The sequence below is a fragment of the Exophiala dermatitidis genome (genome assembly GCF_000230625.1).
Source record: "Exophiala dermatitidis NIH/UT8656 unplaced genomic scaffold supercont1.2, whole genome shotgun sequence".
NCBI classification, from domain to species: Eukaryota; Fungi; Ascomycota; class Eurotiomycetes; order Chaetothyriales; family Herpotrichiellaceae; genus Exophiala; species Exophiala dermatitidis.
In genome coordinates, this window is record NW_008751647.1 from 4,160,508 (window position 1) to 4,187,608 (window position 27,101).

Consider the following 27,101-nt stretch of genomic DNA (forward strand, 5'->3'; position numbering starts at 1 on the left):
AATGCGTATGACATGCACCCATTTTCGATGATTCGTCGCTGATTGCTTGTTGCCGCAGCTGTCAAAGATGTCGCCGACAAAAAATCAAGTGCACGGGGACGGAGCCTTGTGCCAATTGCTTGAAACGTAGAGTCCACTGCTTCTTCGACGATTCGGAGTCCAAGGTCGTGGTCTCGAAGGCGCAAGTGTACTCCTTCATCTGGAATCCATCAATCTAATATCGGCCCAGTTATCTGAGGAGTCTTCAACAGCGAATTGCAGACTTGAATGGTTCCTCCAGCCATGTCCCCGACCACACTGCCGCTGCTGGCAGTATGGACTGTACCAGAGACGTCGACACAAGCAGTAAGTGCTGGGATGGCAATGGGTGTCCAGCCGTGTCTAAAAGTGGCTTTCCAGTAGGCCCGGGCAGGTCGAATACCATAACAACTGATGAGCAAACTCGAATCGCTCCTGCAGACAATGCGGGCAGCGAGCTACGGGGGCCTTCTGGTTCTTCTCAAAGCCCAGAGCTACAAAGAAACCCAGCGGGCCCTATGCGTGATGCTACGCCGACCGACGTGGTGACAATCACGAATCCTCTGTCTGTAGGTCCTCCTGACTCTGGCTTCATCTCACATCCTTCCTATCCATATGGTCCAGGTAAGTACCACAAGATGTCACAACCTGCTACTGTACTCATGCTAAATAGTGTATCTGGGGACATCGTCCAATTGGTCATTCAGTCGACGGGTCCTGAATATAACGCAAAAAGCTGTCCATAACACGTCTTTACCACCAGAGAGTTTTGTCATGGACGGGACGGCGTACGACATGGGCTGGGATGGGTCTAGAATCGCAGACACCGTCTTCACTCCCCCACTCCCTTCGTTGAGTCACTCAATGTATCTGATCCGATCAGTCCAGTTCCATGTGGGCCACACATATCACTTGTTCGATGAAGAAACATTTCAACAAAACTTACATGACTTTTACGAAAACCCCAGCGAGGACACCCCAAGAGGTGGGCTCTGGTTCGTCCACTACTTGCTGATCATGGCCCTTGGGCAGGCTTTTGTCCTCCGAAGCGGCGAAGGGAGGAAGCCACCCGGTGCGGAATTCTTTGTTCAAGCCATGAAACTGCTACCGGACACCAGTCAATTGTGGAAAGACACATTTACAGCTACGGAACTATACTGCTGCGCTGCCCTCTACCTGCAATCAACTGATTATCGAGCTGGGGCTTACCTGACTGTGAGTCTGTCACACGGGCTAGCCATAGTGCGAGAAGACCCATTGACACAGAGATTAGATCGGAACCGCATTGCGCATGGCTCTTTTTCGAGGAATGCACACGGAGCTGCCGACCGAGGTATTCGGCGAAGCACAGATCGAGCGAGCCAGGAGGATATGGTGGACAATTTATATCCTAGATCGGGAACTGTCATCGCTTATGGGTCTACCAGTACAGATCAGCGAGGAAAACATCCACGCGAAACTACCCTCCCTACAGTCAGCTACCGGACTTGCAGCTCTTGACATCCACATCAAATTGTGTCGCATTATCGCACGGGTTGTTAACAGTGAGTGCGACTCCAGGACCTATCTGGTAGATTGACTGACTCCTGTGACCACGTAGCTGTCTATGGCCCCGATGGGCGCCTTGATCAGAAGTTTTTGACAAACACCAAATCGGCGCTTACTTGTCTTGCTGCGGTGGCCGACGAGCTCAACAACACGTTCAAGTTGCCTTCAAACGGTTCAATTGAAGGCATATCTCGGCAATCGGCGACATTGCATCTCGTCTATCATCAGGTAAAGAGCCGTCTCGACTGCCTCGTCATGGCATACAGCGTCTGACCACCATCACCATTCTAGTGCGTAATTCTTACCACAAGGCCACTGATGTACAGTCTCTTCTCGAAACAACTGAATACCCGGCCGGCAACGCCAACTACTATAATGACCATGAGGCGGCTGCAAGTATTGCTCCAAATGTGCATTGACTCTTGCCAACAATCACTTAACATTCTTGCCAGTCTATTTACGCAAGGACTACTTGGTACGAAATGCCGATTTCCTCACTCGGATGTTTTATTGACCGCGAGCGTCTAGAAAGCTTCTTACCCTTTGACCTTGAGTCCGCGTTCTGCTCTGGGTTGATGATCTTCATGGGCGCTTTTGTTGAGCCGACTCTGGTCAATAATCTTGCGGCCGCAGCTCAGACCACTTATCGTGTCATTGACGATATGATAGGGAAAGGGAACATGGTTGCGCGTTTTCGTAAGGCCGAGCTGGAACAACTGAGTAAAATGTTGGAGGAACTTGAACCGGAAGCGGGCAACTATGCGGCCCGTTCAAGGATCGTATCTCGACGCGCATCTGCTGGACCTAACGTCCATGGCCAGGATGGTCAGACGACTGCTGTTAATGAGACCCCCGGTGCTCAGCTTGATGATATCTCTCTTGAAGGGAACGTTGAGCCGTTCGGGGAGTGGACATGGCCGGACGCAATGGATCCGATTCAACTTATGAACGTTGCCGAGTCGTTGGATGCCAGTCGATTTGACTGGTTCCAACAACCATTCGGCGGGCTTTAGTCAGCCTGGAGGGGTCGAGCATACCAAAGACTGAATCAAACACAAAGATATATTCATCTTCACATGGGTGTTTTTGCTACGAACGTGCTCTCCGGGCACTTTTGACAATCTCTCACAGCATGCGGCTTCTTAGTGCCAGTTGAGAATATTCAATGCGTTTCCAGCAAGAGGCTTTTCATTTCAGCAAGACCTCCAGCAGAACTTAAGGTCCCGTGGCGGCGTGTGGAAGCTTTCCGTCAGCTTGCCATCAACCCTGGCCTTCCCCACAAACCTGGGGACGACTAGCATGGTTCCCTGGCTTGGTTTAACCTGTTCAAGTTCGTGAAAGGATTGCCCCCTTGCTGCGTCCTTGCCAAGAATCGGCTGCGAAAGCTTCCATACAAATTGGCCGGAAGCCATCCCGGAGCATCTCCCCTGAGGTCCATCTCCGCTCATTCTTGAAGGAGGCCGTTCGGGAACGAAGCCGAATACTCTGTCCATGTACCGATCCGCTTGTCAGTGCCGACTTCTACCCGCTGATAACCAACCACCTAGGAGATCTCCGGCGGCCGCAAGCCTATCCACAGCACTGCGAGGCCATCAGAAACCCAATGTAAGTCGTATGCCTGCTACAACTACTAGGTTGCTGGTGTCTTGACTCCTCCCACTGGCATGGAGGGCAAGGATGTCATCGACCTCACAAGATCCGAGTGCACCCTGCAGACCTGGCACCCGCCGCCACGGCCCATCGGTGCGTGCTTTGTGGACTTCAACACGTCGCATTCAGATACAATCTGCTCCACTTGCCATCAACGTGTGTGTGCAATGCAGCGCCTGTGACAGAGTAAAGTATTGATTGCTGTGGCTCCCACGACTGAAGAATATATACAGCATTGTAACAGGCACTGGCAGCACCGTTAACCTGCCGTTGTGCAGAGCTATGCCAAACCAACAAATGATGGTGTTTCCCCCCTCTGCATATAACCCAATCCTGAGAGTATGTGTCTCTTGTATCGGGTCGGCTTACGATACGGGAGATATCGCTCTCTATGTTAACAAAGAACCTCACGGGATCCGTCTTTCCTTTCTATCCTTGATCTATACGATTTGCTCTATGTCCCCATCACTTTTCCCTGCGGGCGTCTTTTTTCTTTGCTTCCCTTCATTCTTCTACTTTCATATTTCTATGAAGCCTTTCTTGACCTTTCCCACCTCTTCTACACATCTTCATTGATCATAAACTTTTGGCGTTTGAAATCGATCCTGGGCCTCTCACCTATTAGTGGGGATCCGAAGCAGCAATACCGTGAAAGGCGGAATTAAAAAAGAAGAACAAGGATGTTTTAGCCGCCCCACAAGCCCGCCCTCCTCCGCTCATGCTCTGGCGGATCTGATGGCCGTCTGAGACAAGGCATGCGGTGAGGTCCATATCAATCCTTCGTGGCGGCCTTACTCGTGCGCTGACGGATTCGAGAGCCATACCAATAGAATACATAGGGCACAGGAGTCATGAGGAGGGAGATGCAGCCCAGCAGGGTAAGCGACCAATGCACCCCCAGATTGCCATACATGGGGATGGAGACAATCACCAACGCACCTGCAGCCAGGTAGCGAAAGAAGGTGGCGCTGACGAGCGCGCTGGCGGCATAGAGCTCGTACGTGTCAATCAGGTAGGCGTAGCTGGAGATAAAGATGCCCTGGACGGCAAAACCAAACGCCACCGAGGCCACCAGCGGCGACCAGTACGACACCGACGGATAGCTCGTCCAGCCCATCCAGAAGAGCGAGATTGGCAGCCAGGGCGCCCCGTACATGGCGTACCACAGCCGCTCCTCGGGCGGGAGGTGGTCGTGCCCGGCTGCCTGGGCAGCCCGAAGCCGCTTTTGGTAGGAGAAGTAGATGTGCGGCACCAGCGCAAAGGCGAGGAGGAAGCCGACATTGACGCCGATCCAGGCGAGGCCGACGGAGCCCTGGGAGAAGCCGTACGTGTCTCCGTAAATGAACTCGTACCCCGTCAGGAAGCCGAAGAGGACAATATAGACAACCACCAGGTACATGGTGAAAAGGGTCACCATGATTTCGCGGAAGAACATGTGGAAGGGGCGGGAGCAGCTATGCAACATGCGCGTCACGAGCGAGGTCTGCCGCAGTTCGATCTCGGCAACGAAGCGCTGGTCGCCAGTGATGTCGCGCAGGTGACGGGCCTTCCACTGGAGCAGGATGGGCCCGTACGTTTCGGGCACAAAAAGAATGATGAGCGAGGTGATGAGGCCAGCGAGGATTAGGGAGATCCATTCCGACCACCGCCAGCTGACCAGACTGCTCTGGCCGATGAAGGCGCCGACCATGGGGGCGAGGAAAGGGCCAGTGAACGAGAGCGTGCAGCAGACGGGGAAGGCGTACGTGCGGGCCATAGGATCGAATATATCTGACATGCTGCCTCCGAAGGTCGTCATTGGGGTCGAGCCGAAGAGTCCGGCGAGGAAGCGGAAAGCCAGCTGTGCTCCCAGATTCGGCGCCAAGCCGGATGCCATGATAAAAACCATCATCAGTGACAGCGTCACAATGTACACCGGATTGCGTCCCACGGTCTCTGAGAAGGGTCCGGAGAAGAGAGCGCCGAAGCCGAAGGCAAAGAGGAAGAGAGCCGTGGCCAGAGATTCAGTGACCTCACTCACCCCAAAAGCCTCTTGCCCTTGCTTGATGACGCCTGAGTCGATGGACGAGCACCATCCGACGAGGAAGCCCGTGGTACCCACGATCCCCAGACATCCCCATTTGCGCCTCAGTGACCAATTCTTGGGGTTCAGAGGGTCTTTGGGGCCATCGTAACCCACGATGAAGACCTGATTGCTCTCAAGGAGCTCGAATATGTCGGGCATCCGGCGGACATCGATGCCGGGGACAGTCGCGCGCTGACCGGTGTGAAGGACGATGTGGTTGTTGGCCGCGGCCCTGGCCTTTTCGGGGTCGTCCGAGGAGAGCTGCCGCTCCAAGATGGCGTCGTCTGCATCTTCAAGGATGTCGCCGGTCGGCTGGTCGTGACGATCGCCGGCCGCCTCGTAGGGACTGTGCAACTTGACGCTCTGTTCCAGGTCGCGACGCAGGTTGCGGTACTGGCGAAATGACTGCATGGTGACTGGGATCGAGCGCCCCAAAAATTGCAGAGAAACGTTGTTCGTGTGTCAGTTTCCGGTGCCCAATCGATGGAATGACCCAAGGTATTTAATCCCGTTCCCCTTGGTGTTGTCCGCAGCCTTGGAATCCCGCTCTACCCGCCTTTCCGCAATTCCGCAATTCCCGCCCCAACTCGCAACGGCCAAGCTGAATCATATCACCACATGACGGTTACATTACTGCAGCAGTGTGACATGTGGAGCGACACACAACAGTACTGTTGACTGCTTGTGCGGTGCAGCGGAGAATCCGAGAAGAGACAGTTTAAGCAAGTTCCGCAGCACACATCGTCATTTTTGTCCACCTTATGCACCTTCGTCAAAGAGAGGACCTTGATTCTCCAGAAACGCGGTCCAGTCCCAGTCGAAATTTCCTAGCGACGCGATGTCGGACGTCGTTCCTGTCCACGAGGCAGCGCTGAAGGGTGGTGCCGTGAGCGGCATATGCTCGAGCGACCCGGAAGCATCGGCTTGCATACTCTCCCTCAACAGCGCCAGGTCTCGCTCTTTCTTGTTTTGCGACAATCGGACTAAAGATTCGATCGTTTCGAGTGCTGTGTGCAGCATCGACGTGCTGAAGTATCGGGCGATGGCGCGGAACGAGCGAAGGGCAGGCCCGACTTGTGATAAAGACTCCCGAGAGTCCATGGCGAGCAAGATGCAGATAAATTGGAAAGGGACGTTGGCGACATGCCACCACGGACAGCGCTCCATCGCTATTCGCACCGCAGCATCAAGGCCATCGTTACCCAGCCGGATGATGCGAGTGAGGATGTCGCTCGAGATGTTCGGAGAAGCGACCCGTAAGCGGCGGTAGATGGTTAGCGCCACGTTGCTCTGCGACAAAACCAGCGCATCATGGGAAAGCGTGAGCCGCTCCAGGCGGGTCAAAGCATCCTCAAGGTCGGATGCTCTGTTCGGTTGATCAGGATCCAGCCGCTCGGAGATCTGGTAGAGCGCAATCAACTCCGACGTGAAGTCGCCAGGTCGCGGAAGCGGCGTCTTGCAGGAAACACCGCGGAGTAACACCCGTGACCGGCCGTACTCGTAGGAAATCCACGAATTCAACACTGTAGCGACCCAAAACAGCCTTCGGTGGCTCTCTTCGCCGACGGAGACGTGGGCGGTGTCGGAGTACACCAAGGAGACCAGATCGGGGTCCTGATGGGCTCCGGTCGCCTCGATCATATGCATAGTGGAGCAGCTCGCCATCCAGGAGGCGTGGGGGGAGTTGGTGCTGCGGAGGTACAATGTCCGCAAGAGCCAGGCCGTGGCATGGTGCAGGAGGGCTTCTTTTCGGATGCAGGTCGTCTCTAGCATCTCCTTTGCGCACTGGACCATGGCGTTCTCGTTCGGATGGGCGTTGTGCCCCGAAAACAGCGATCCCAGCGCGGCGACCATGCAAAGAACCGGATCGTAGCTGTCGATGGCGTGCACGACTTCCCACCGCTCCACGACTTTCTGATGCAAGGTGTCGGGATCGAGAATGGCGTAAAGGGGATGTATCTTCTTCAAATAATGCGTCACAAGATCTTCCATCTCTCGCGCTGAAATCATGGTAGTGATGTTGGTAAATGCCTGCGCGGGCTCGTCTCGCGGGCCTAGATTCCAGCTGAAGCCATGTACTTTCGGGGCGCTCTGGGGATTCAGTCTCATGCCCAGCAGATGAGGGAAGGCGGTGCCTGAGTTGGCCTCCATCTTTTCCTGATCCACGCTCGTCGTTCTACCGTTGGCCATCTCGCTTGACTCAGCGAGCTCCTCGCTGGGGCGCCTGGACGTTCCGCCGGCATTCCGCCCTGCAGGTTTCCTCGGAGCGGGCGGCTTGAACGAGCAGTGATACTCGTAGCGAAGGCAGAACGAACAGGGTTCGTGACCGTCGCATCGCCGTTTCCGCAGCTTGCACGTCTCGCAAGCCTGCTTCGCTCTGCGGCGAAATCCTGGAGATGGCATCGGGACTGATGGCCATAATGATGCAAGCCAATTGGGACAAGGAGAGAAGTTGAAGAGGAAGGGGTGATGCGTGCCTGGAATAAAGTCCAAGGTGCACAGCGGAGCTGTCTATTAGAGCTGTTTTGAATACAACTTTTCCTACAAAAATGAAGGCTAGAGCCGGTTGCGGTAACGCGCGGTTAATATTATTTTGTGGCTAACTTGAAGTAGATTTAAATATTACTATACTACTTTTACATATTTATTTTATATTTTTACACGCATATACTATTATCACGTATTATCCTACCACCAGTACCGCCTACTCCGCTACCTATAATATCCGACATAGGTACATATACCCTAGGTATATCATCGTGTCACCGTGTGTGTCCTTACTACGGCGGTTATCAGTCTCAGGAAAGCGTGTGTAGTGCAGTTGATCCCACATTACCGATTTGCAATGTTAATGCTACATCTGCCATAGGTCGCCTACTCTGAAGCCTTCTGGGAAAGGATCCGTCGGATCCAGGACAACCTGCTTATAAGCAGTGATCCAGGCGCGGCCTTTGACGGTGGGTAATATCGCGGGAAATTCCCCAACTCTGGTGGTGCCTCGAATGTGAGCTTGGAATTCGGTCCCGATGATGCTGAGATGGTGAAACGGCTCGTCCACGCCAAGTAAGCCTCGAGCATGAAGGACGGCCAGTCGAGCGCAAGTCCCGGTGCCGCAAGGACTGCGGTCAAGTCGACCCGGCGAGACAACGACCGTGTTGACTGCGGCTTTATAAGGGTGCTCTTGCTTGTAAGGTTCTGTGAACTCCAGAATGCTGACTCCCTGGATTCTAGGGTCATCTGGATGGACTGGATTGGTATGCTCCTGGACCGCCTGCTTGATGCGCTCGCCGACTTCCACCAATTGCCTCCCATTGGCACTTTCAATCTTGAGTCCGACGCTTGATGCATCGACGAGCGCATATATCATTCCACCCCATGCTATGTCCACTCGAACTGTACCAAGTCCAGGGACGGGCACGTCGACGTCCAGCGCGAACACAAATGCCGGGACGTTATTGAACGCAGCCGATATGCATTTGCCATTTTCACATTCTGCATCCACAGTCACTAAGCCTGCTGGAGTGTCCAGGGTCAAGTGAGTCAAAGGCTCTCTCATGGGGACCATTCCGGTTTCTAGCAGCACAGTCGCAGTTGCCACAGTATTGGCTCCCGACATGGGCGGATATTCTTCATGCTCCATGATAATGAAGCCCGCGTCGGCGCTGGGGTTGCAAGGAGGAAGTACAAGATTCGTGCACATGGCTGCGCTGCCTCGAGGCTCATTCAGTAAAAGTAAACGGAGCCCGTCTGCTCTTTTCCAGAGGTGCATCATCTTGTCGTACATTGTTCGGCCTGGCACGTCGAGGACTCCTCCGACAACAACATCGCAGACCTCGCCTGCTGCATGGACGCCAACCACGTTGAAACTTCTTGTCCCCGGCATTTTGTTGGAGGCGGCTGTATCGGGAGGGTGGTTGAAGCTGAAACACTTTCACAAAAGGCGGGACTGGTTGGGTGCGTATCTCTTCCTTGGTATTCGCCATTATAAAAGGAAGAAGTCGGCACGATCGACAATACGCAGTGTTCAACTCCACCGCCCCCGGCTTGCTGTGTTCGGCAGCTGCAACCGACTCGGGATCCGCTCCCGACGACCTCCTGCGCGGGCGTTAACCCCTAAAGCAAATAACGGCAGAAAGTCTGTACACATTGGTTTCAGGCAGGATGTGCCACCAAGGAAGTTTCTATTGTTGTGCTGTTCCTTCCAGGCTGCCAGTGCCCATTGCAGAGATGACCACTTGCATAGCTCTGGACGACAAGACTGTCCGTCGTATTCTGACGACTCTGACAAAGGAGGAAACGATTGCATTTAGAAACGAGCTCGCAAAGGCATTGCAACTCTTTTCCACTGCCCACGAGAGAAAATACCAACCCGAACCAGCGGTTGTTGAGCGCGAAGGCCGAAAGATTCTATTCAGACCTTTTACCTCTCAGGAGGGGCCCGGCATCAAGATTGTCGTCGACCCCACAGTATTGGCAGAATGCTCGTCTCGCAAACAAGGCTCGGACTCTGAATCCGCAAAACCAACATTGCATGGAGTCCTAGTACTATGCGATCAGATTGGACGGCCAACTGGCCTTGTTAACGCCGATGAAATCACTGGGTACCGTACGTCGCTCAGTGTAATGATCCCATACCTTTGGCGCTTCCACACCGAGAAGCTGGTGGTGTTTGGCGCAGGAAAACAAGCATTATGGCACGTCCGATTGGCGCTGGTGCTACGTGGAGAAGAAATCAAAGGCATCACCATCGTCAATCGTTCTCCGGAAAGATCTCGATTGCTACTGTCTCAGCTGCATGATGAGGGCAACTCGAAGTGGCCGTCTGCTGTTGAATTCAGGACTTTGGACCACGGGCAATCTAACTACGACAATGCTCTGAGAACTGCTTTGGTAGAAGCCGACGCCATTTTCTGCACAACTCCTTCTAGAAATCCCCTCTTTCCAGCAAGCTACGTGACCACCAACCGTCCGCCTAAGAAGAAAGGTTGCTATATTTCAGGGGTCGGATCCTGGCAGGCTGATATGGCCGAACTTGACCCTGAGTTACTTGTCGAGGCCGCCTCTCGAGGGTTAGAGCCTGGGTCTACAGGAGGTGCAGTGATCGTTGACGACCGTGAAGGCGCATCCACGGCCTCCGGCGAGGTTATACGAAGCAAGCTTAAAGCCGAGCAACTGGAGGAACTGGGAGAACTGTTGAACCTCAGTTCAACTAACCGTGATATGTTCTCAGAAAAGGTAAAACGACACCTTGCCGAGGGTCTGGTGGTGTACAAGAGCATTGGTGTGAGCTTGACCGACCTGGCAGCCGGTAACGCTCTTCTTGCATCTGCGAAAAATCGGGGTCTGGGAGTTTCCCTGAGCGACTTCTAGTGGAATGACGTGCTGAGTTGGTGTTTGCCCGGCCAGCATGCCATCGGTCTTGCTATGAACCTACCTAGGTAGTCTGGTGCACACAACTTCAGGCGTACCTGCATAAATTCATGAGCTGGGCGGAGCAGGATCTTGTGACGACGAATACTCTTCTGACTGCTCGTCTTACAGCCGACACTATGTTTATTAGCCATCAGCCACCGTGTTCTATTGAAGTCCTGTAGAGTATCTAGCCACTGTCGGCGCTTCACAGCCTCGCCTGCTCCAACCGTGCCTTTTTACGAGCAAGATCACTCAGCTCTCTGGACTTGCCAATACGCCAACTGACAGAATCATCCAATGAGTCTTCCTGGCCTGGTTCCACGTTCCTCCACTGCCACCGTGGCTCTTGCTGCTTGCCAGCCTCCAGCAAGTCCACGACCCACTTTCCAAAGACGGGCATCATTTTGAATCCGTGGCATGAGTCTCCAGAAAGCACTATCACCGATCTATCCGTCTGGGGCAGGAAATCGATGCAAAAATCGGAATCTCTGGTGTCGGCAAACCAACACAGCTTCTTGTCGACAAATGGCCGATCAGCCATCCACGGAAATATCTCCCTCAGCAACTGTCGCAACTTCCGTTGATCCTCGATTGGGATGAAATCTTCAAGGTTACGCTCGGGAGGCAGGGACAGACCTTTTGCCTTGCCAGTTCGGTTCGTGTACCCTGCACCAAGCGGACATAACTTGAAAAGACGCGTTTCTGGATCGGGTTCGAGAAAGAAGCCCAGATCTCGGACGTTGGTCGTTGGCAATCCCCGAAGAAGACGTCTTGCTTCCCGCCTCGATCGAGGCAGAATCCCTCGCGCCCACACCTTCCGGACAAGAGCACGGGCACTTCACAGCGACACCGCCTTTACCTCTCGACCTCATCCTCTCTAACCGCAGGCTCCTACGGTCGACCAAGTCTTAAAGACTAAAAGGTTTTTATGAATGTTGTTATGAGTCTGGCCGAGAAATATTATTAGGCGCAGTTCAAGATATATCAAATAGCTTGCACCGGGCTATGGTGGGCTACAACGAGAAACTCGGTGGGTTGAAAATCCATAGCGATGGCGTACATGGACATGCACAGTGGCATAATGACAGAGTGGTTTCTCTCAGGACCCAGGTAGTTCTGAATCGACCATCAATTGATTTACCTCATCTTTTGGTGCCAAAGATCTGCTCTCTGACCATTAAGCTACCAGATATCCTCGAAATTCGTTGGCTCCGAAGTGGCAGCTCTTATCAGCCAGTGCCAGCGGGATGAGTCCATTCGATATCGTCATGAGCTGGACTGTGGTCGATGTCGTTGGAGCGGGCGTCTGGCTAGGATCATGAGTGCGCCAAAGCCTGGACCCCAAGATGGGTGGAAGGTCGGCTAAACCTACCATCCCGGCGACGACGGGATTGACCCAGCCTAGCCAGGGAAGAGGATTTCAGATAACACGACTCACAAGCCTGTACCGAATACACCAATTTCCCCGGGAGTGATGGAAACTTGTGACCTACAAGCTGAAAACCGCTCGGCATTCATCCGACACCGCTTTCAGCAACAATCGTTCCCTATCAATGCAATGACACCTCGGTCATACCTGCAATGGCCGGAGCCGTTATCATGGTGGGTGTTGTGCGAACCATATCATGGAACCTGCCCTTGGAAAGCCCGCGATCCTGAGGGAACCACCCTTCCCACGGTAGGCTGAAGGTTGAACAGATACCCTCTCCTCTGGTCAACAACTATAGTGACCATGCTACTCTGAGGGAGTCAACGCTAACAGGCAGAGTGCGACCGGCTGTAACAATTGAATGTATTTTGTCATCGTTCCAATCTCTTCGACAGTCACAACAAAGACTGCAATATCTCGCTCTCAATGTCTGTGTCCTTGAACGTGGTGAGATTACGACCACGGGTCACCAAGCGCTGTGATCCACTGTTTCAGGCCCTTGTGCGACAGCAAAACAGCTCTGCCAACCGCCTCTCTTTTCAACCTGCACACGACGCTCCGTCCAAGGATGCCTCGGCCCTGACATCGAGTACATCATTCCCGCTCAGCCGGCTACCGGCCATTAGCCTGATCAGGAGCTTGGTATTGGGTGTATTCCTGTCGTTAGCATCAATAACGAGACCGGGATTAGCGGCGTTGCGAATGATCGCTATTTCCAAGTCCGCCCTCCTGGATCCTGATAAGAACATATTAATCCGAAGCATCGTCAAGCCTTTTATATATGATCACTTCTGTGCAGGCATAGACGAACAGGAGGCGAGGTAGAAAGCGGCTTCTATGAAAAACATTGGCTTCGCTGGGATCATTCTCTGCTATGGACGAGAAGCTCAAGCAGGAAAGGAGAAAAATGTGCTGGGCCCAGCAAGTGAAGCTAATCCTGATCAGCAGATCTTAGAATGGAGAGATGGTACCCTGAGGACGCTGGGTATGATTGAATCAAGCAATTTTCTGGGCATCAGGTAAGCAACATATCTCTTTCGGTATCCCTGGAGCCAAAGGCTAATCAAGTTGCAGGCTCACTGGAGCAGGCACTGGGGTGATTCGGTGCTTGCTGGAAGGCTCTGACCCACCACCTTTGTTCAGGCAGGCTATGGATGCAATCTGCAGGCAAGCAGCCGCCCAGGGCTCTCGAGTCTGGATAGACTCGGAACAACAAGCTGTACAAAGCACCATTGACAAATGGACCATCGACCTCATGAGGAGGTACAATACTTGTGGCAGAGCGCTCGTCTACAATACGCTGCAGGCATATCGCAAGGCATCCAGGGCTGAGCTCGAACATCAACTTCGATTGTCGCAGCAGGATGGGTGGACACTGGCGGTCAAGTTGGTCCGGGGTGCATACATGGCTATCGAGGAAAGGAGTTTGATCCACGACACCAAGGCTGATACCGATGAGTCCTATACAACGGCATTGTGCGAGACTTGCTGTTGGGAACTGTGGATGGAATCCCTCAAGACGAATTTCCGCCCTTGAAGCTGTTCCTGGCCACTCACAACACGGAAACTGTGCGGCAGACAGCAAACCTTGCCAAGAGGCTGTCGGATACCGGGCAATTGAAGGTGGCACCCGAGTTTGGCCAGCTACAAGGAATGGCTGACGACATTGGTTTTGAGATTATCCACAGTGCTGACGCAGCTAAGTCGACCATCGAAGCCAACACCGAAGGCTCTTCCGGGGTTCATGGAACCTTCGTGCCCTTGGTGTACAAGTGTCTTACTTGGGGAAGCCTGCGGGAATGCATGCGATATCTGGTTCGTCGTGCCGAAGAGAATATGGGAGCGACTGGGAGGTTGAAGGAGGGTCTCTTGCCCATCGTTGCAGAATTGTGGCATAGAAGCATGGGTTCAGTAAGACGGCAGGGCAGTGGCTCATGATATTACTTGAATTTACTTTCACAACATAGAGTCCCTGTTCTTTGAATGCGTTATCGGACTGTGACCGATAGCACCTCAGTCGTTCTTCTCGGAACCCATCGCTTTTGCATGTTGCACTGCAGCCTGAACAGTAGCAGAGATACCTGATCTGACCTTCCCTCGGTTAAGGCCTAGACTGGCATTGGTGGTGATTCCCTCCGCAATTGACATGGACTCTTTCAATGATTCGATCGTCATATGACCCTGCAACATGGTAAAAGAGCTTCGCAAGCATTGAGTGACGATATCGTATGCGGTCGTGCGAGGCGATCATTCTGCCACGCTTCCGTCGACCAAAGCACCAGCGGCTACCACGGTAAGAGCATGGCAGGCCGCACTGACAGCAGTTGCTGTGGCAAGCAAGCTCTCGGGGACTTGTAGTGTTCGTCCAACCAATTTGAAAAGCCAGGAGACGAGGTTCTGGTCGTCCGTGGAGAGAGTAGCGGCGGCGAGCAAAGACATAGACTCCCCAATCTGAGCACCAATGCTGGGAATAACTCGCGCTATGTGATGTCGTTGTTCTGTGTGCGTCGTGCGGGACAGGATCTCAACGATCTCACTGATGCCAACACCCGCCACCTTAAATATGATCAACTTCCCTTCCAGAGCTCGGGAGAAGTCTGCGTCACCCAGCAACTGCGGCACTGTTCAGGTTGCACCGCCAGGACCACCACATTGGATGCTCTTGCGGCTTCAACATTGTCAGTCGAAAGCGAGCTGAGCCCATGTTCTTTGCCGCGGATATCTTCTTGCATCCTGTGCAGAGAGGCCTCAGACTAAGCCGTTACGGCGAATGTTAGCTGAGAAGGAGCATTCTCCGTGGCTTTGAGAAGGCCGGAGAGGAGCGCTCTCCCTATGAATCCTACCACCGTCGAGGTCAGCCACTCTGAAAGCAGCATGGAAGTCGAATTGGACTTACCACAACCTATAATGGCCACCTCCAGATCTCCAACTGCGGCGAGTCAGACATATTGGAGTCAAGGACTTTCCCTACGGAGTACGTACGATTACTGTAGTTAGGCGATGTGGAGTATTCCCAGGAATGCGTGAACATATGTGAATGGTGTAAAAGTTGCGAGTGGGAAAAGCGTCCGAGGCAAAGATGCCGGGTTGCGGGAGGCTCCGACCATGAACCGGCTGGCCAGCCGAGAAGCCAATGACTGGGGTTGAGTGGGAGGTGGGGGGTGTTGGCGGGCGGTGCATACTTCGGACCCTGTCAGCAAGACTTTCACTACAAACAAACACCGACCTACGACTACTAGGTAGACAAAGACGCACCAGTGCTGTTCAACAATCTAGGATGCCGCCACCCCATAACACTGACAGCAGCCTGAAGCTAAGACAGGTTAACGGCAATGATTATACCACGTGTTGGCACTGAGGACGCCGCCAGAGATCTGTGGTGGAAGGCAGCAAGTTATCGCCACGAAGGTAGGCCATGGCCATTCTTAGCTGTGCCTGTCTCTTTCTCCCTTCAAAGGCGTGGACGGCACCAGCCGAAGTAGGTTAAGAAGGGATCGCTCAAGAACCAACCTTTATCTTGAAAGGAATGGGGATGTTAGTCCCGTGTCTCCTAGCAGCTGCTCACTCTCTCCATCCGCTACACCGAGGTCTTGGCTTGGAGCACGTCCCAAAGAATTATCAGAAGAAATGAAAGTCTGGAATGACTTGGCCATATGAAGGCCGAAGGATCGGACAATCCCGTTCGCGGCAGTCACAATCTCTGCCAAAGCCGGTAGGGACTGCGGCGTCTCTGGTGGCGCGACAGTGTTTACATGATGCAAGATTGCCGGCAAGACGGGGATTTGTCGCTTCGCATACGGGCAATGGAAGACAACAAGCTCTGTCTTGAATCTTCCTCAGACATCACATCGAAAGGACGAAGGATCCAAAGTCCTCAACACGAGCACAGAAACATGGTTAATTCCGCACCAGCACGAGATACTCAGAGGGTCTGGCAAGGAGTGCCCGAGGTAGTTGCAAGTGGTTCACCATGGGACATTGGCGTTGCACATGGTAGTCTGATTCCCAGTCGGATCAGAACTTGCATTTCAAACTATGAGCGACTCTTTCGAGAAACTGCCGAGTGTGATTGGGAGGAGTCGAGAAAACGAGCAGCGACACATCTCCCATCTCTTGAGCGGAACGAGCCCGACTTGGTAGAGGAAATGCGCGGTATTGCTCAAGGGGCTGGAGTTGATTCCTTTGATATCCTGGCACTCAATCTGCGCAGCGAGATATCGTTGACGAATTACTCCGACGGATGTACCTCAATAGTTACCCAGAATCCCACCAGTGGCGAGGTTTTTCTAGCTCAGAACTGGGACTGGGTCGGCGAAGCACGTACATCCACAGCCTTCTTCGATATTCAGCAAACCGGCAAACCACGCGTTCGAATGATGGGCGAGGCGGGGATCCTGGCGAAGTTCGGTTTTAATGCCGCCAGCCTGGGTGTGTGCATGATCGCAATCCGATGTGGAACAATCAACAGGGATGCGTTGCCGGTGCATCTTGCCATGAGACGTGTTTTACAGTGCAGCTCATTTGACGAGGCGTTTGCCATGCTGGAGCAAAAAGGAGTGGCATCATGCGTTAACCTAGTCATTGCAGACCGCCGAGGCAAGTTTGCAACAATTGAATGCACACCCAAGGGCCTCGCTCCAATCCTGCCAACTCCAGGAAGCACCACGACGTTCCACACCAACCATTTGTGGTCGCCTGCAACACCAACCGATATATTGGACCATCCAGCTAAGAATTCGTTTTCCAGACTTGAAAGAATCCGGGAGTTGAGCTACGGTCAAGAAGCGGATATTAGTAAGATTCGTGCCTGGATGTCAGACGAACAAGGTACGCCGGTTTCCATCTGCCGTTCCATGCCGACCGGCGCCAAAGGTATCGAAAGGATGGAGACTTTAGCAACGGTGATTATGGATCTGAGCAAAGGAATATTGGAGGTATCTTTTGGCAAACCCAGCCTTCTTCCTCCGATACGGACCATATCGACAGACTAGATACTGAGCATCATTCGCTTCGGATAAACAAGAACCAACTACCTGCTTGAGGCTTTCGTAGGGCAAAGGATATATCAAGCTCCTACGTCCCTCAGGAAGCAAGTCTCCTGAGCCTAGTAAGAAATATTCGGAAGCCCTGCCTGGAGAGTGACCCAAATAACCTAGCAAACTTGGCATAAACAATCCGAGTGGAGCATTCACAGAGGATGTCAACTCGGCAGTATTGCTGGATCTCACATTGCGAGACAGACACAGGTCTTCCACCAAGAGAAATTGAAAGCACCGTGCCACACAGAGGCTTCTCGCACTCACAACATAATCGTAAATGAAGGTTCGCCTTTCACAATGCATAGCGGAAGTACTTATTCTCCCTGTCAGTGAGATCCATGAAGGCTTGCTCTTCGGGCTGAGGTGGAAGTTGGAGGGCATCGCGCTTGGCGTTCTCCCATCGGTTCAGGAAGTAAAGAAAAATCAAGCATCCAAGGGCAAATATGTTCAAGGCGATCGTCGTATATTTGCCGTCAGGGTAGTAAGGGCCGTCACGGAACGTCTGGGGTCCGATCAGGAAGCCGACACAATATGCAATCAGGACCATTGCATTGACTGTAGTCTTCTTCGTATAGCCAGCAACATTGGTCGAAATACAGCTCAAGATGATGATCAATGCGGTTGCCGAATTGCCCAGCCACATGTAGTAGCCCACGAGCTGGCCAACACGGTGGTTGGTTGGCCCGCCAGTTGCAAGACCAGCCATCAGCGAAATGGCAAAGAGACAGCCAAGCATGCCACAGCAGGCGGCCAGTGTTCTGTTCTTGGTTTTGTACCCGATCCACGGAAGACCGACGTTGGAGAGGATCTGGAAGAATCCTGCTGGCATCGACAAGAGTAGTGTGGTACGTGAATCAAAGCCGTAGCCTTGAATCAGCAGGGTGAAGAAGACTGTGAAGCCGCCAGCCGGAAGCATTGTTGTACATGCGACGAGGGCGTAAAGCCATGCCTAGACAAAATTCAGTCTTGAACCTGACCTGAAAAGAGTAGAGCGACGAGCACATGGGAGAAACTTACCCGAACATCCGTGAGAGCCTCCCGGAACTGGTACCACTTGAAGGCTTTGGTTCCAATGCCTTGCTGATTTGAGCGCAAGCGCTCCACAGCCAGGTGCCGGTCAGCATCATTGAGCCACTTGGCATTTATGGGCGAGTCTGGGAGGTAGAAGAGCATGCCAATGCCAAACATGGTGGTGAGAATGCCGGTGATGATGAAAATGACCTTCCAGGGCGCGAATGTGAGGGCGGGGTTTTCGGCGAACCCTTTTGCAATACCATAGGCGATTGCGCCGCCAATAATCGAGGCAAATCCGTTGCCACAGAACCAGAAGGACGTTCGGGTGATCTGCTCATCCGACCGGTAGAAGCGTGCAGTGTAGAGAACAAAACCTGCAGTTACGGAGCCTTCCAAAGCTCCCAGAAAGAAACGAGCCACCATCAGAGTGGCAAAATTTGTGGTTCCCGCATGGCAACAGAGAACTATTCCCCAGATAATGACTGTGCAAGACACATATTTCATCAACGGCAGCCTTTGCATAAGGCGATTGTGAGGATACTCAAAGGCGAGGTAGCCGAAGTAGAAGATCGAACCAGTCCTGGAATGGGGAAGGGGTTAGCAACATGGTAAAGCAGAATCACTAGATATTTGACTGTGCGACAGCGGTTGCAGCTTACCATGGATACTGAACGCTGTTGATGTTCAGATCTGGCCTGATGCCCATAACAGCAGCGTATGTCAGAGAGGTCTTGTCCAGATACTGAAGCATATAAATGCCAAACATCCATGGCATGATATGCCAGTCAATGGTGCGTCGAATACGTTTGTCAGTCTCCTCGTCGATATGAATGGTGCCCTGGCTGAGAAATTGCAGTGCTGCATCTGCATCTTTATCAATGGCCTTCACAACACCATCCTCAATGCTCTCATGCTTTCCAAGAGGGCTGGAGGTGTTCACTTCATCTTCTGGCTTTATGGGCATAACTGTGTCACCGCCACACATCTTCTCGTTCGACATCATGAACAATCCCAGGTCGGTAGCGGGCAGATTCTGGCACGGGGAAGGTGTGGTGGTAGGCTACCCTTGAGCTCCCTGCCAACTCGTCTGCTTAGGCGAAGATTATATACATCGATACCAGGAATCTAGAGCTCCGAGCTCCAGCCGTACATGGAATGATGAGGGGAGCGACATTGATAGCTGCCGCTTGGCCCTGTGACTTCTGATAACAAGATCTGGGGAAGTTTGTGGCAGCGCGCCACATTGAACGTGTTGTGTCAGGCTTTTTGTGCGTGGATCTCATGCTGTCGGATTACAGCGAAACAACACCTTCAATGATCGGTGCATGCTCCGAAACGTGGAGGAAATGCGGAGGTGAATGTGTGCTATTAGTGACAGGCGTGGTGAAGATAAGGCAACGTGATCTCCGACAGTCCCAACCATCGCTGCCAGATCAACTTCAGATACTCCACTCCCCTGATTGCGCGATACTAGTATGGTCCAGCCGAGCCCTTTCTGTCGACCTGTCATGATAACCGAGATCCTACCTAGTAAGCAGTGTATCAGCCTACTAGGCGTTGGAAACCCAGCAATGTATCAGACTAGGCGTTCTCCGATAGCAGCCATCATCAACCTTCCATACCTTTTTTGCCTTCGCCTGGTCAACTACACATCTTCCTCCTTTTGCTCGTCCTGTCAAAAATTTGAACTGCTTTTTGGATATCGGGAGAACAAGGAAGACCCAGGCGGCTATAGTAATCATGTCCCAAGTTACCTTACATACATCTATATTGTTTGATCCCAAGCAGAAAAGTTTCCTGGAAGGTGTCTCCCTGACTGTCGATCAAACAAACGGCAACATCGTCAAGCTATGGACGAGGAAAAATGACGGCGAGATCAAGAGCACCGACATCGATCTCAGAGGCAAAACCGTGATTCCTGGAATGGTCGATGCTCATACGCATATTTTCCTCCATGCATACCAGTAGGTCGCCAATTTCGAAGAAATATTGTGAACATCAGATGGCTGAAACGGCTGCGTTATTGTAGGGAACGGCCGAGCTTGAACCAGAAGCGTGACGAAAGCCCTGCTGAGAGGATCATCCGATCTGTGAACCATTGTCGAAAAGCTCTTCTGGCAGGATTCACCACATATCGGTAAGCAGCAACGCCCCGATGGAATGTTCCCAGCCAATGACTTCGAGTGATCATGCTGACTGGAAGCTTGTGTCCTGAAACAGTGATCTTGGGTCTGAGTCGATGGAAAACGCCGACGCCAACGTTAGAGACGCCATAGCACGAGGTCTGATGCCTGGGCCCAGATTATTCGTGGCAACAAAGGTAATCGCAAGTACGGGATCGTATGAACCTCGTACCGAGAATGGCGGCGAGGGCCACGTCTGCCTTCCTGCTGGAGCTGATGCGGTGGACGGTGTCGACGACATTCGTCGAGCTATTCGACGTCGCATAGCAGCAGGAGCCGATATTATCAAGTTTTTCGCGGACTATCGTCGGCGCATCATGAGATATCCTCCTGCACAACAGCATCCTTATATCCACAGCGTCCGATTCCCGCCAGCAAACCCAAACCCTGACGTGTTGGTTTTCAACCAAGAGGAAATGGACGCAATCGTGCAAGAGGCTAAACTGGCCGAGTGTCCAGTTGCGGCTCATTGTGGCACTATAACTGGCACTCTCTGTGCGATCAAAGCGGGTGTTCACACCATAGAGCATGCCTATTATGCAAATGAGGAAGTCTTCGATGAGATGATCAAAAACAACGTGGTCTTCGTCCCAACTCTGTCTGTTTGTGAAGAGCTTCACCCAAAACGCTTGGATGAGATTAAAGCTCAGGTTGCTTTGGCACATAAGAAAGGCGTGCGTTTGGCATGTGGCGGGGATACGGGACCAGTTCCTCATGGCCAAAATGCAAGGGAGCTGGAGCTAATGATGGAGGCGGGAGTACCGGTCGAGGATGTCATTGAGGCCGCTACTGTGGGGGGTTGGGATGCGTGTGGAGGTGACTTATGTGGATTGAGATTCGGCTGGTTTGATCCAGGCAACAGGGCAGATATAGTTGCCCTCGAGACAGATCCAAGAGCCGACAAGGGAGCCTTCCGCAAGGTCAACTTTGTGATGAAAGATGCAACAGTCTACAAGAGAGACGGGAAGCAAGTTGTCTTCGAGGATTGACAGTGAAATGCCAGTGGGACCCACATTCAGTTGGAGCAAGGCATTGCCCTCGTATCAACTCAGACTCTTATGGGCTCCGTTCTGTGTTTCATTTATTAGGCTTTTAGAAAAGCCATTAAATTCACTCTGCAGAGTGTTTTCATTGTTAACTAAAGCCGTCTTGTGACATTGTTGTCAAACATGTCCACCGTGCAGGCTCAGCAACCTCTGGCTACTATGTCCCAATGTACCTATACAGCAAGTGGCAAGGCTATTAATCTCGAACTTCTATCTTGCCAGCCGCCACTAGGAGCCTCCCTCCGTCAACACGCAGGTTATGTCCGTCCACATAAAAGCCGGCGGGGCTGGCCAGATACAGGGCGGCAGAGGCGAGCTCCTGTTCGGTTCCTGGTCGACGTGCAGGCATCTCCTTTGCGAATTTCATGTTCGAGTCTGGATGGCTAGGGTCCATCGGATTCATGTTGCTTGCGAATAGACCTGGGGATATGGCATTCACCCGTACTATAACAATAAGCACGCATTAGTTGTTGTGGATTGAACAATTTAGGAATGCATCCCAAGGGCAGTGGTACTTACTGTACAGATCTGCAAATTCAGCAGCCATGATCTTGGCCAAGTGATCTACGGCAGCTTTCGAAGCTTGATAGGCCGGGAGGAACTGAGCTGTGTGCTTGCTTGCCACACTGGAGAAACAAATCACCGAACCTCTACCAGGATGCTTCGCAGCACTGGCACCTAAGAGATCCAGAAGTCCCGCAGTCAGATAGTATTGAGAGAACACGTTGATGTGGAACGAGTCGTCCAAGTCCTGCCAGTCCAGCGAATTGGTGCTCTCGACCAGTGCAGCAAGACCCTGTCCAGGAGTAAAGGACTTCTTGTTGAGCCTTCGTATACCCGCGGCAGTAATTAGGGTATCGACTCCCTTCCCAAGACTTTTTACTTTGGTGACGACTTCATCAATGCCATGCTTGCTGCCGACATCCCCTTGAACACTATCACTATCATCAGACAACTTCCCAGTATACGCAAGCAGTCAGGTAATACTTACATGTACACATCTCCCTTGAGATCCAGCTGCTGCCTTATTGTAGCATATTCGTTCTTTGCATCCTCCAGGCGGCCAGGTAGGATGTCGATGAGAGTGACGGACTCTGCTCCATTGGCCAAGAAAGCCTTGCCGATAATTCTGCCCAGGCCACTTCCTGTATATCTTGGGCGTCAGTATGTTTTAATCAGGAAGGTATGGAGGGATTGAATCACGAACCACCTCCAGTTATGACCACATTCCAACCATCAACGGCAAACATAGAAGCTGCCTTGAATTCCGCCATGCTGAATTTCTGCGACCTGAGGTAACACAACAGACTATGTCCATGGAAATTGGAGCCGTTATTTACCACTTCCTGCAAAGTCGCAGATGATGCCACACTTGGTATCTACTCGCCCTTGGGACCGAGAGCGGGCATTTGGCGTTCAGTAAGCCTTTTCCCCACGAAAGATGTCGCTTGCCTCCGTCTGCTATCGTTGCATGGGAACCGCCACTATCGAGTTTTCCGGAGAACACCGAAACTGGTTGACGGCGGCTCGGTGGATTCCGAATCCCCACCAACCTCACTGCGGGAACCCGTCCTTCAACGGTTGCAAAGGTGGACGAATATGTAACCATTCTATTGACGGATATGGCACAGTGTTGCGGCCCCTTGAAGGAGTCCGCAGGTCGGTTAATCTGTGCACTCGGTGACAGAGGTTCATCTGGTCAATCATGGGTGCATATTTCCGATGCTAATTGTGGGTGAAAGTGCGCGACCACCGAGGTTCCGTATCTCGTCTTTGCTGATAAAATCTGGAGAAGTCCTCTTTTTCAAATAAGTGTTGGTACCTATGCGTGCGTCTCGTCTCTCTGGTCACAATACTCCGTTCTTCTTGAGCCATGGCATCCACGAAGGGCTTGCCGACAGAGGCGGGACAGGAAGCCTACCACCACTTTGTTGTCATCTTTGGGGTCTTGATCTTGTCTTTTCTTGTCAGCCGCTGGCTTTATCAACAGGCTTTTGGAACTGACGTTGCAAAAATATCGGGCATCCCAGAGCCTGCCGGGGCTGTTCCGTTCTATGGCCACCTGAAAGCCCTCGGCAGCGACCATGCTTCAAAATTCCAGCAATGGTCCAGAGAGAATAACTGGCCTGTATTTCAGGCAAAATTGGGCAATCGGAGAATCATCGTTCTGAACACATTTGAAGCGGCACAAGATTTCATTGTGAAGAATGCCAGCGCCACGATTGACCGGCCACTCTTTTACACCTTCCATTCCATTCTAAGCAAAACCCAAGGTGAGACTGCTGTTTCTGATTGTGACGGGACCGTGCTAAAGCCTCCCAGGTGGTACGATCGGGACGTCACCCTGGGATGAGTCATGCAAGCGACGTCGAACCGTCGTTGGTTCCATCATGACGCGGCCTGCTATCCTGAAAAGCGCAAGCATGCTCGATCTTGAGATCACGGCTCTCATCAAGGATTTGGTGTCAAACGGTTTCCGTACTGTCCCCGAGACTGGTGAACGTAGGAGTATGGAGGTCAACCCTCGCCTTCACTTTCAAAGGATGGCCCTCAACCTGACGTTGATGATGTGCTTCGCAACACGGTTCGAGCGATTAGAGGATCCCATGTTGCACGAGCTGCTCGATATTGCTTTATCGGTCTCAACGTAAGTTGATCTGCTGCTTTCGATTGGCTTATTGCACAAGCTGACAGTGGCATAGATTTCGCTCCACGAACAACAACCTTCAAGACTACGTCCCATTCTATCGCTACTTACCTCAGAATGACAGAACCAAGCTTGCGATTGCCAATAGAGTCAAGCGAGATGAGATCTTCAAGCAGTTGCTGGACAAGGTGGCGAAGGCTTTGGAGGAGGGAAAACCGGTGGATTGTATCTCGAGTGGCCTTCTAAACGAGAAAGGCAGATTGACAGATAGTAAGTCGTCCTTGAACTTACGCCACTTGTGAAGAATGCGCCCTAACTCTCCAACAGCCGAGATTCGGTCGGTCAATGTATCACTGGTTTCTGGTGGATTTGAAACACTCTCCACCACCGGGCTGGCAGGCCTCGGCTACCTCTCCTCCCCGCAGGGACAACACATACAGGCCAAAGCTTTCAAGGCTATTATGGAGGTATATTCCTCGCCCGAAGAAGCATGGTCAGATTGTCTGCAAGAGGAGCGCGTTCCGTACATCGTGGCGCTCGCCCGTGAGATGTTGCGATATTATGCTGCAATCCAACTGCTTCCGCCGCGCCAGACATGCAAGGAGTTCGAATGGAATGGTGTCAGAATCCCCACCAAAGTGGCAGTTTATCAAAATGCTCAGGCCATCAATCATGACGAGACTGCTTATGGTCCTGATGCGGAGGAGTTCCGCCCTGAACGATGGCTCGAGGAAAATGTCGAGTTCAAGGTGGGCGCCCCATATCATTACAGCTTCGGCGCCGGTTCCAGGATGTGCACGGCAGTTGCCTTGTCAAACAGGATTTTGTACGCCTTATTCTTGCGTCTGATCCTGCATTTCGAGTTCACTGCCTCGCCGACGTCTCCGCCCGTGACACATTACGTCGACCTCAACGAAGACACCACCGGTCAGACAGTCATGGTCAAATCATATTCAATCACCATGAAGGAGCGCTTTCCGCATGAGTCGATCCTCTCGAATTTCCAAACATCGGACCAGATGTCCAAAACGGTGCATTTGGTCTGAGCAGTTACCAGAATCCTAACTCGGGGCGGTTCTAGAGATGGTGTCATTGAACTGCTCACTGCGCTCAACGCGTTGTCATGGACAATATGAGCTCGCAAAGGGCATCCCAAAGTCGCACATAGACCGAAGACGACTTCCAGCGAAGCTTGAACGATGCGAGCAATGCAGATACCTGCGTCAAGCAAAGCATGGCGTCTGTTCGGCTAAGGCCAGGTGGTTGTTGGTTCATGTTGGTGGTTGTCGTTGTTGTTGACAACATGATGAGATATGCGCTAAGAATAGCAGCCGCTTGAAGAACGTGTTCAGTGGCGAGCTGCATACTGAACAGCATGAATTGATCGTTTCGCAGGGACGTTTCTTCCAGAAATTCTCGAGCAGCCATAGCCATGATGATCACCTCACCATAGTATTGCGGAACATAGGGGCTGGCAGTGAGGGCAGAAGAAGCCTCCCTGAGAGCCAGTCTGTACAGCGCCAAGCACTTCCTTGTGTGGGCATGGTGTAGGTCCCTGTCCTTCGCATGTATGTTGGCTTCATTGAGCAATGCATGTAAATCTTGGTTTGAACAATTGACTGTCCGAAACTCAATTTCGTGGACCTGCTTTTGCAAAATGGCCTCAGGCCATACTCCGTGGAGCCCATGTAGACTCAATACGAGTGCCGAGGGCAAACCAAGCTGTAGACAAACAGTGCTGGATAAACAGTCAGTTTGAACTTCTACTTTTTCACACATGTCCCGAACCTTTCTAAGATGTACAAGCATAACCCAAGTTGGGCGACATCTTTCTGGCAGCGAGCGGGATGACTTTTGGCGCCAAAATATTGCGTGTACCTCCGACAAATCAGAGTGATAAAGACGTGAAGGTTGATATTCTGTTCACCTGGGTTGGCAAACTGGTGCAATGCCTTGAACAAAAGTGCAAGAATCTCCGCTCGGAGCGGCTCAGGGTCGTCAGATGAAGAGCCTGGGATCTGCATACTATCTAGGTCATGTAGATATGACTTTGACAGCTTCTCAAGATCGGGATTGAAGTCTCGAGCAACCAAGGCAGCGGACACCGAGTAGACTCCTGCTGCAATGACACTTCTGAGTCTAGGTGATTGTTCCAGATCGGGGCTGCGAACATCGACCTTCTCCAGCCACGCCAGCTGCTCAGCAGTCAGTAGTGGAAAATCGGGCTGGACGACTTCTGTCCAGTGTTTGACGAGAGCCCGCAAAGTGATCTGCTTTTTCTCGCCATAAGCAATGCTTGTCTTTTTCTCGGGGAATCGGCTGCTCAAGGTGTCCGTTGCCCAAGTCGAGGCCGCCACTTCCTGCAGCTTTGCTTTTGCGACGAACCTCGGTGGTTGGAATGAAAAGGTCATCCAGTGTGGTGTTATCACCCTCATGAATGAGATTAGTTCTGACGAGACGGTTGAGCGGGACAACCCACGCCTGTGAGTAATATACTGTGAATGTGCTTGACCCAGGTTCGTATTTTGGAAGATAACTCCCGGGTCCCGAGCTGATGTAACTTCCAGCTTCCTTTCTAGCTCCGATTCCAGGTCGGCAGCCCGCCGCCTCAATGCATCGAGCTCACTAGGGGCGTCAGCTATATGTGATGAACAAGAGCTACAACATGGCGAGTCCTACCGTCTGGGTATTTCGGCATCACATGATACATCGAAGAAAGTGCATTCCAATCCTTTGGCTTTGCATGATCGACATACCGGAAGGGCTGTATCGCACTTTTCCATGTCAGCAGCGTCATCAGCGAGTACGAATACAACACACCCGGATCTTGCGATTCCTGCATTGCGTGCAGGTTGTCGTGGCCATGAGAGCGCTGGTGTTAGGGCGGTGCAGTCCCAATCTTGCTCCAGAATATCGAGTCTATATTTTCCACAGTTTCATAACTGATTTTGATGCAACGTGCTTCTGAAGGGATGAGATTGGACCGAGCAGGGCCGAAGGGTGGAAAGTGCTGGTTTATCTGGTGGCACAAGGGAGAATCCCTAGGTAGC

The 27,101-nt window shown here is 52.3% G+C and overlaps 15 protein-coding genes across 15 annotated transcripts; 6 read left to right on the forward strand and 9 right to left on the reverse strand.

Moving 5' to 3' along the window:
- Window positions 1-314: 314 nt before the first annotated feature.
- On the forward strand, window positions 315-2,579 carry HMPREF1120_02963 (proline utilization trans-activator; the record flags this gene model as incomplete). Its single annotated transcript, XM_009157012.1, has 6 exons — window positions 315-642; window positions 692-1,233; window positions 1,292-1,562; window positions 1,619-1,794; window positions 1,858-2,041; window positions 2,095-2,579. 6 exons carry the CDS (start codon window positions 315-317, stop codon window positions 2,577-2,579), a joined length of 1,986 nt encoding a protein of 661 aa, XP_009155260.1.
- A 1,409-nt stretch (window positions 2,580-3,988) lies between these two features.
- On the reverse strand, window positions 3,989-5,692 carry HMPREF1120_02964 (MFS transporter, DHA1 family, multidrug resistance protein; the record flags this gene model as incomplete). The annotated part of the gene is made up of 1 exon (XM_009157013.1): window positions 3,989-5,692. The coding sequence occupies one exon, from the start codon at window positions 5,690-5,692 to the stop codon at window positions 3,989-3,991; it is 1,704 nt and encodes a 567-aa protein (XP_009155261.1).
- A 348-nt stretch (window positions 5,693-6,040) lies between these two features.
- On the reverse strand, window positions 6,041-7,684 carry HMPREF1120_02965 (uncharacterized protein; the record flags this gene model as incomplete). The annotated part of the gene is made up of 1 exon (XM_009157014.1): window positions 6,041-7,684. The coding sequence occupies one exon, from the start codon at window positions 7,682-7,684 to the stop codon at window positions 6,041-6,043; it is 1,644 nt and encodes a 547-aa protein (XP_009155262.1).
- Window positions 7,685-8,037: 353 nt separating this feature from the next.
- Window positions 8,038-9,164, reverse strand: HMPREF1120_02966 (proline racemase; the record flags this gene model as incomplete). Its single annotated transcript, XM_009157015.1, has 2 exons — window positions 8,038-8,061; window positions 8,113-9,164. One exon carries the CDS (start codon window positions 9,162-9,164, stop codon window positions 8,136-8,138), a length of 1,029 nt encoding a protein of 342 aa, XP_009155263.1. The 3' UTR covers window positions 8,038-8,061; window positions 8,113-8,135.
- A 344-nt stretch (window positions 9,165-9,508) lies between these two features.
- Window positions 9,509-10,651, forward strand: HMPREF1120_02967 (ornithine cyclodeaminase; the record flags this gene model as incomplete). The annotated part of the gene is made up of 1 exon (XM_009157016.1): window positions 9,509-10,651. The coding sequence occupies one exon, from the start codon at window positions 9,509-9,511 to the stop codon at window positions 10,649-10,651; it is 1,143 nt and encodes a 380-aa protein (XP_009155264.1).
- Window positions 10,652-10,845: 194 nt separating this feature from the next.
- HMPREF1120_02968 (uncharacterized protein) lies at window positions 10,846-11,234 on the reverse strand (the record flags this gene model as incomplete). Its single annotated transcript, XM_009157017.1, has 1 exon — window positions 10,846-11,234. One exon carries the CDS (start codon window positions 11,232-11,234, stop codon window positions 10,899-10,901), a length of 336 nt encoding a protein of 111 aa, XP_009155265.1. The 3' UTR covers window positions 10,846-10,898.
- Window positions 11,235-11,304: 70 nt separating this feature from the next.
- Window positions 11,305-11,565, reverse strand: HMPREF1120_02969 (uncharacterized protein; the record flags this gene model as incomplete). The annotated part of the gene is made up of 1 exon (XM_009157018.1): window positions 11,305-11,565. The coding sequence occupies one exon, from the start codon at window positions 11,563-11,565 to the stop codon at window positions 11,305-11,307; it is 261 nt and encodes an 86-aa protein (XP_009155266.1).
- Window positions 11,566-12,959: 1,394 nt separating this feature from the next.
- Window positions 12,960-14,060, forward strand: HMPREF1120_02970 (proline oxidase PrnD; the record flags this gene model as incomplete). Its single annotated transcript, XM_009157019.1, has 3 exons — window positions 12,960-13,141; window positions 13,197-13,519; window positions 13,582-14,060. The coding sequence occupies 3 exons, from the start codon at window positions 12,960-12,962 to the stop codon at window positions 14,058-14,060; spliced, it is 984 nt and encodes a 327-aa protein (XP_009155267.1).
- A 309-nt stretch (window positions 14,061-14,369) lies between these two features.
- Window positions 14,370-14,854, reverse strand: HMPREF1120_02971 (uncharacterized protein; the record flags this gene model as incomplete). Its single annotated transcript, XM_009157020.1, has 2 exons — window positions 14,370-14,735; window positions 14,759-14,854. 2 exons carry the CDS (start codon window positions 14,852-14,854, stop codon window positions 14,370-14,372), a joined length of 462 nt encoding a protein of 153 aa, XP_009155268.1.
- Window positions 14,855-16,015: 1,161 nt separating this feature from the next.
- HMPREF1120_02972 (isopenicillin-N N-acyltransferase) lies at window positions 16,016-17,113 on the forward strand (the record flags this gene model as incomplete). The annotated part of the gene is made up of 1 exon (XM_009157021.1): window positions 16,016-17,113. One exon carries the CDS (start codon window positions 16,016-16,018, stop codon window positions 17,111-17,113), a length of 1,098 nt encoding a protein of 365 aa, XP_009155269.1.
- HMPREF1120_02973 (MFS transporter, ACS family, allantoate permease) lies at window positions 16,967-19,510 on the reverse strand. Its single transcript, XM_009157022.1, has 3 exons — window positions 18,835-19,510; window positions 18,179-18,755; window positions 16,967-18,110 (listed from the first exon to the last, which is right to left on the reverse strand). The coding sequence occupies exons 1-3, from the start codon at window positions 19,176-19,178 to the stop codon at window positions 17,454-17,456; spliced, it is 1,578 nt and encodes a 525-aa protein (XP_009155270.1). The 5' UTR covers window positions 19,179-19,510; the 3' UTR covers window positions 16,967-17,453.
- Window positions 19,511-19,915: 405 nt separating this feature from the next.
- Window positions 19,916-21,347, forward strand: HMPREF1120_02974 (uncharacterized protein; the record flags this gene model as incomplete). Its single annotated transcript, XM_009157023.1, has 3 exons — window positions 19,916-20,139; window positions 20,205-20,312; window positions 20,396-21,347. The coding sequence occupies 3 exons, from the start codon at window positions 19,916-19,918 to the stop codon at window positions 21,345-21,347; spliced, it is 1,284 nt and encodes a 427-aa protein (XP_009155271.1).
- A 253-nt stretch (window positions 21,348-21,600) lies between these two features.
- HMPREF1120_02975 (3-oxoacyl-[acyl-carrier protein] reductase) lies at window positions 21,601-22,678 on the reverse strand (the record flags this gene model as incomplete). The annotated part of the gene is made up of 4 exons (XM_009157024.1): window positions 21,601-21,848; window positions 21,924-22,339; window positions 22,396-22,549; window positions 22,612-22,678. The coding sequence occupies 4 exons, from the start codon at window positions 22,676-22,678 to the stop codon at window positions 21,601-21,603; spliced, it is 885 nt and encodes a 294-aa protein (XP_009155272.1).
- Window positions 22,679-23,277: 599 nt separating this feature from the next.
- HMPREF1120_02976 (phenylacetate 2-hydroxylase) lies at window positions 23,278-25,097 on the forward strand (the record flags this gene model as incomplete). Its single annotated transcript, XM_009157025.1, has 4 exons — window positions 23,278-23,677; window positions 23,727-24,051; window positions 24,107-24,321; window positions 24,379-25,097. The coding sequence occupies 4 exons, from the start codon at window positions 23,278-23,280 to the stop codon at window positions 25,095-25,097; spliced, it is 1,659 nt and encodes a 552-aa protein (XP_009155273.1).
- A 64-nt stretch (window positions 25,098-25,161) lies between these two features.
- Window positions 25,162-26,916, reverse strand: HMPREF1120_02977 (uncharacterized protein; the record flags this gene model as incomplete). Its single annotated transcript, XM_009157026.1, has 4 exons — window positions 25,162-25,789; window positions 25,840-26,676; window positions 26,731-26,825; window positions 26,872-26,916. The coding sequence occupies 4 exons, from the start codon at window positions 26,914-26,916 to the stop codon at window positions 25,162-25,164; spliced, it is 1,605 nt and encodes a 534-aa protein (XP_009155274.1).
- Window positions 26,917-27,101: the final 185 nt, after the last annotated feature.